Consider the following 6725-nt stretch of genomic DNA (forward strand, 5'->3'; position numbering starts at 1 on the left):
AACTCAAGAATGGAGCATTAATCTTATCTTTTTGATCACACCATATGTCATGGTCATATTGTTATGAGGATTTTCAAGAGGATATATCAACAGGATTAATTAACAATTTTCCTTTTCTAAAATGTATTGAAAATTGGGTGTAACATTTTACCTAGCTACAAAGTACTAAATGTCATGACTACTATGAAAGAGGGAGACGATACAAAATAAGAAGTGCTATTCGTACCACCGGTTTTGATTAATGTACCACAATATAGAAATTGTGTAACTGATTGTACAAGTCAGTAATGCACAATTGTGGTACATCAATCAAAATAAATGGTACGAATATCACTTCCAGTACAAAATGAATTGAAGGTTATTATTGATTAAATGCTTGTTACATTGACATAAACATGTATAGAAATTAAACTGAAGCTTATAGACTATCCTAAATGTCCATTAATGATTGCATCTTAGTGAATTACACAGTTACAAATTAAGAGAATTGAAACACAGTACTACGTAGTGAAACTACTTGCCAACAATTAGTTTTGCTCTTGGTTGTCCCTCGTTGATTTGGAATTGCTCTCCCACACCAAAATGATTCATCAATAACCAAACTATAGAAATGAGCTCACCACCGTTGCTGACTTGTGCTGCATGAACATTTGCTCGTGAATGCCTTGCACCATAACACAACAACTCAACCCATACCTTGCTCATAATCAACCATTTATTCAAGTTTTTTTCCTGCTGTATCTGCATCAACTCTTTTGCCAAAATGCAACTATCAAATAGCAATGATTTGCTTAGGTGACCCTTTATCGTGGCCGGCATGACTCCTTTCGTTGGTACTTTAAGAATCTCATCACAGGCTTTTACCTGAATAAGATCAATATGCTTTTCCCAACCTTCTTTAGTAAATTCTTGAAGTGGAGTTAGTTCTTTAACATTTCTTTCATCGAAAAACCTTCTGGCCTCAGCACAAGTATCCTGGAACCGTATTTGTGCAATACCGCCAGCTACTTCTGACATCAAGCTCGGATGCATTATAAGCAGGTATAACATGTAATCTGACAAGAGTTTTGACATTTCTCGGTGATCTGGAAATGTGTTTCTTTTGCATCTCTTCAATTTGTACTCCTCGTAAAGCTCATTGTTGTAGCATAGCTCGGTTGCGATGTGCCATAGAATGAGACTTTGATCGTAGTCTACATCTACAACATACTTGAGTAAGCTACTCCAACCTGCTTCGACTCGAAGCACCCAATCTCCTCGTGCTGAACCAATCTCTTCCGACGTTTCCCGACTGTCTACGAATTCTGTCTTCAATTGTAGTTCCCCAAAGATCAAGTTTTTGAGGTGTGGGGTGAACGCCTTATGCTGCACATGGACGAGGCTATCAAGAAAGTCACTATCCAAGTGCAACTTTTCACAGATAACTTTCGTCCAATGTGGGTGCAAACAGTAATGGATAAGATTGTAAGTTGAAACAGATTCAGACCACCTTCGTTTTAACCACCCAGCTTTACGATTACGAGATTCTAATATTTGTTCCTCAATTATCGGGAGATCATACTTTGACGTGTCCTTACGCTGTATACCTTCTGTCCTTAGCTTGAGAAGTGCAGTGTAGAAGGTTGTCTTCCAAGAGTATTGGAGCTGATCAATATCAGGTGATTCACGGATAGAAATGATGGTCCAATCCGAAAACAAAAGCATGATTAGTGAAGTCATATCCAGAACCAACGCGCCAAGGAGCAAACCGTACGTGATACTAACATCAGTGGTGGTAAAGTTGGATTTGCTTTTGAATATGAAAAACACCATTGCTGAACAAACCGTCGCTAAAGAGAAAACTCGGCAAATAGCCCCTGTCTTGCAAAACACCACGGGAAGCTTAGTGAAGAGAACATCATAGATGAAACTCAGCTCAACCTCAACCACTTTAAAAGCATCTTCTGCATTCCGATTTAAGAAGAAATCTCGACACTCATTCTGTTCCCTTCGGCTGAAATACAATTCGACAACCAGCCCTTTGAATTTATTAAACAACTGGTAACCATACTGAACCACCTCCAACTCTGTTAACCTTCCTTTTTTATCAGGCGTATCGGTTGATTTGGTACCACCTATAGCTGCTGGCTCCTGAACAAAATGAAATCTAGTGGGTAGGTTTGCTTCCATCCTGGATTGGTATTCAAGCATTAGTTTTGCATAATTGGTGCCTGGGTCGGCTGGGTTCAGCAATGAATGTTTGAATCTATTGGCACTTGCAAGATAAAGCGACCTGGTTCTCTCAGCGTATTTGATGATTCCCGTGATAAACATCAACATTGTAGGAATCCATAGTCGGTTTTGTGGCAGAGACTGAACAAACACATAAACCGCGGCTATGCACTGGAAAACGAGACCAAAAAGATGGCGGAGCCACAACTCGTTATCCTCCAAGGCGAAAGCAGTAATGGTGTCCGGACCACCAAGGTGCACCAAAAGAAACGACCCCCAGAAGGCAAGAAGGTCCTCATTCTCGACGGCGATCCTAACCTTTCTGTGACAGTAGTAGTCGCCACTTGGGTTAGCTTGGCTGTTTGAAATAAGCCCAACGGCAAAGGTAGCCGCCCAATCGGCTAGCAAGTAGGCAGACCACAACGGCACCATTACCCACTTGCTTTTAATTCGATTCCTCAAAGGAGCAACGAATATAAGAAAGGTTTGCAAGGAAAGACTTAAGATGATGAAGCCTCGGAGATCCCATCTATTCCATAACTCTTTCCATTCTTGAGGGACTGGAATTTCCACCATCATTCGCCTCATCATTTTTTTTTTATTTTTCAACTTTTCTGCAAAATATATAGTAATCATGATTAGTTAGTTGTTATTTTTCAACTTCGTATAAGTGCTCGAAGGGGTATATCTCCAATCTTTCTACTTGTATTTCGATTTCTTGTTTTGTTTAGTTAGTTGTTACTTTCCTTTTAATCTTTTGTTAGTAATTCAAATTTGTTTATCAATAAAATGTTATTTTTGAAAATGTTATTTTCATAAATGGTGTTTCTACATAACTTAACCTCACATTAATTGCCTACTAGCATGGTATGTGATAAAACTTTAAGTTAGTATATTATGGTATGTGATAAAGCTTTAAGTTAGTATATTAGACTAGGGGTGTTGATGGTTCGGGTTATTTGTGATTTGGGTTATTTGGGTTATTCGGGTCTTTAAAAAGATATAAATTAATTCATAACCCAAACCGAATAAGATTTGGGTTATTCGGGTTTGGTTTTTCCAGGTTCAGGTTTTTTGGTTCGGGTTTTGGGTGACCCAAAATTTTACGTGATTGATAAATTTAAGTGCAACTTTAAAAGTTTAGCATGGAAAAATTTTATATCCAAAACTATTGAAACAATTTTAATTATGCATTAATTTTTTGAATTATTGAATGGAAAAAAATTATATTATTAGAAGAAAGTAATAGTCAAAATAAATAAATTACAAACTATATAGAAATAATGAAAACCTGATACTAAATAAGCATATTTTTAAAATATATAACTTTTTATATATTTATATTTTTATCATTTGATACATTTTATATTTTTAACATCCGTTATTATCTAACTTGGCACGCTTCTGATGTTGTTTATAAATGAAACTTAATATTCAAGAATATATACTTTAAACAAATTTGACATAGTGTTATATTGTTAGTATAAAACAAAAAAACATCTTATTTAGGTTATTCGGGTTGACCCACATTATAAAGTTTTCACCCGTAACCCAAACCATGTAAGCTTTGAGTTAACCCAAATAGCGACCTGTAAACCAAATAACCCAACGCGTTTCATCCAAATCCATTTAGGTTGGATCGGGTTATTTGGGTTTGGTTATTTTCTGTTGAATATGGACGTGATATACAAGTTTAGAACAGGAAATATAGAAAACTAACAAATATGATATCGCTTGGATTATTTTATAAATCGTGTAGTCACTATAAGATTAAACCTATTTGTGGATATTATACACAAATGATTTAATCGGATTAAATGTGAAATTTTAAGAACTGAATTTGTGATATTTCTTGAGAGTGCGGAGCGAGCGAGAGAGAAGCGATAGTACATCCTTGAAAGAAAATATATAGACAAAGAAGAGATAGAACAATCAAAACTCAAAAGAACCGTTTCTTTCTTTTATCTAATATCTCTTTGTAACTTCCTTGTCCCTCTTCTCTTTTGTGTTGACCAAAAGGACCACATAGTGTCTCATCTGATTTATTTATTTTCATATGTACGAGAACTTTGTTTTAAAACAAAAATAGAGTAATATATAAAGATATACAATGCATATATATAAATAAGGATAATGATAAATCAACCTAATTGGTGTGTCTAAAGATAGGCCTAATAATAAGATGATGACATGTGAAAAAATCAGAGGGCAAGATTAGGAAAGAGAATTAGTGGAATCCACATATTAAATTTTTAAGGTTTTAGGTTGATTTTTAGGCATATGAGTTAGATTGATTAATCATTTTCCTATAAATAAATCAACTAATATTTAATTTTATCATAACTAAACAAGCATACACTCCGCATCTCCTAACTCGTTAATTATAGATAAAATTAACTTGTTCAACTAGTTAATCCAATATAAAATCATGTTAATTATACTATATAACCAACATTTTCAACACCTCTATATTAGACCACAGAATGGCAGGTATTGTGGGAAAGTTTTTAGTTACCTGAAAATGAAGGTGGCTGCTGCGGTTACTATATTTGCATAAAGATAATGTACGTTGTGTGCTTTGATTATTATTCCTTCATTGGGTAGAAACAAAGTGATGCAAAGGAGTAGACACAGATTTGAAGTGAATATATAGAAGCATATGTTTTACTACACAAAGAAAAAGGGTAAAAGCAGAGGCGACTGACGTCTTCAAAGTAACGAAACGGACCAATAAAAAGTGATTAATAAGGCACTTGGTTTCAGACAGGGTGATAAGTTGTTGTTTGAGTTCAAGTTTCATTCTATAGATTTTTTCCTTGCAGTAATATTGTGGGTATTTTTTAAAAGTGGTTAACGAGAATGAACATGTGAAATGTGGGTTCGAGTTGCGCATACGGTTTATTGAGATGTCATTGTGTATTCTCAAGTAAATTTAACAACTATCTCACTGTTAAAGAATTGAAAATGAAAAAATGATTTAAAGTCTTGTATAATTTAACATATAATGTTATTAAACAAACAAACAAAAAGTGGCTAATAATGGAGAATAATACTCCGTACGTATAATAACATATATAATATTATTCCTCGTCAAAAAGTTTAGTGGAGAGCTAACTACTACAATACTCGTAATACATTATGAATCTGTTTTTTTAACGACGGAATACATAAATAACTATCAAAGCACTAGTTGTAAATAAGATACAATAACAACAAAATTCAATTCAATTCAATTTTTGCATGTAGTATATGAAAGAACCTGGGATGTAGATTGCTTCTTAGACAAACGATTTTCATAGTAAAGAGACTAATGATCATATATGTCGGTTGAGTATCACCTGATTATATTATTTTTTAGTTTTTCTTTTAATTTTCAAAGTATTTTTTTTTACTTATTAATCAAGTATTCTCTTATTTATCTAACTTTTACTCTTTCTTTTTCAAACTCTAAACCAATCAGACAATGATAAATTAATAAGTTTTGTTAAATGAATTCCTAATGGCTTTTATTAAAGTGAATTATATAGTTATATACTTATCATAAAATTCAGGGGTAAGTTTTTAATATGGAATGGTACAATTTGTTTATGTACGTAATTGTACCCTAACAACTTAATTTAGCATTTTCCTAAATCAATAATGCCAACGAGGTTGGTGGTACATTGTTAAGGTCTTTGACATTTAGAAGACCCGTTTGGATTTGAGTCTCACTTCCCACATTGTAAGGATAGATTAATGTCTTCGATAGTCTTAAGTTTCATCACAGAAATACGTGTAATTTAGAAGTAGTAGTATAGTAGAATTTAGTTCTGAAAAGGAAAAAAAAAATCCTTGTAATAATTATAAGAAAAAATGCCGACATGTTAATCCTTATACTTTGATTGTATATAACATATTAAAGATACAATTAAATATATGTAATTTAAGAATAGTTGTGAAAGAACAAACCAATGAATTTAAGAATGTAACTAAAATTATGAAAAAATAAACCGGTAAATTCAAATATAAATAATTTAATGAAAAATCAAAGTAACGGAATTTACTACTGATTTATGCGTTTAATTTCTTCGTCTATCAATATCGTGTCAAGTCTTAAAAAAAAGAAGTGTATTTGATTTTAGCTTAATAATTACATTAGTTATGAAGGGTTTTTAGAAGTTTCTTTAACTTTTGCTCTTTAATTATTTAAGTTAGTGTATAAAGGGTTTAATTTGCATCTGAAAATCATGAAACAGATAGATATAAATTTAGGCTAACATTTGCAATGAATATCACTTAGTCAATTTTTTTTAGTTATCGGACAGAAAACCATCAATAGACTTAACTGTTTCATGGCTCTTCCGAACTGCAACCTTTACATTAGGTGGGTTGATTATTTATTTCATTACAAGGAGAAAATTGAGAAAAAAAAAAAAAGGGGGGGGGGGGGGGGGGGGGGGGGGGGGGATGTATCGCAGCAGTATACATCATATATGTAGCGATTTATAGTTGTACATGCAAAAGCCAGATAGGAT

General features: G+C 33.4%; 2 protein-coding genes across 2 annotated transcripts; both read right to left on the minus strand.

The window, feature by feature from the left end:
- Positions 1-347: 347 nt before the first annotated feature.
- Positions 348-1768, minus strand: LOC122582972. The gene has a single exon (XM_043755405.1). The coding sequence runs from the start codon at positions 1717-1719 to the stop codon at positions 514-516; it is 1206 nt and encodes a 401-aa protein (XP_043611340.1). The 5' UTR covers positions 1720-1768; the 3' UTR covers positions 348-513.
- Positions 1769-1829: 61 nt separating this feature from the next.
- On the minus strand, positions 1830-2787 carry LOC122583234. Its single transcript, XM_043755659.1, has 2 exons — positions 1921-2787; positions 1830-1856 (listed from the first exon to the last, which is right to left on the minus strand). Exons 1-2 carry the CDS (start codon positions 2785-2787, stop codon positions 1830-1832), a joined length of 894 nt encoding a protein of 297 aa, XP_043611594.1.
- Positions 2788-6725: the final 3938 nt, after the last annotated feature.

The sequence above is a fragment of the Erigeron canadensis genome, chromosome 9 (genome assembly GCF_010389155.1).
Source record: "Erigeron canadensis isolate Cc75 chromosome 9, C_canadensis_v1, whole genome shotgun sequence".
In the NCBI taxonomy this organism is placed as follows: Eukaryota; Viridiplantae; Streptophyta; class Magnoliopsida; order Asterales; family Asteraceae; genus Erigeron; species Erigeron canadensis.

Bases quoted from the DNA above. Each gene is read 5' to 3' on its own strand.
- LOC122582972 (XM_043755405.1), bottom strand. From the start codon at position 1,719: ATGACTTCACTAATCATGCTTTTGTTTTCGGATTGGACCATCATTTCT.
- LOC122583234 (XM_043755659.1), bottom strand. From the start codon at position 2,787: ATGGTGGAAATTCCAGTCCCTCAAGAATGGAAAGAGTTATGGAATAGA. The intron at 1,857-1,920 runs GTTGAGCTGAGT...TTTGCAAGACAG, and splicing joins ATGCTTTTAAAGTGGTTGAG to GGGCTATTTGCCGAGTTTTC.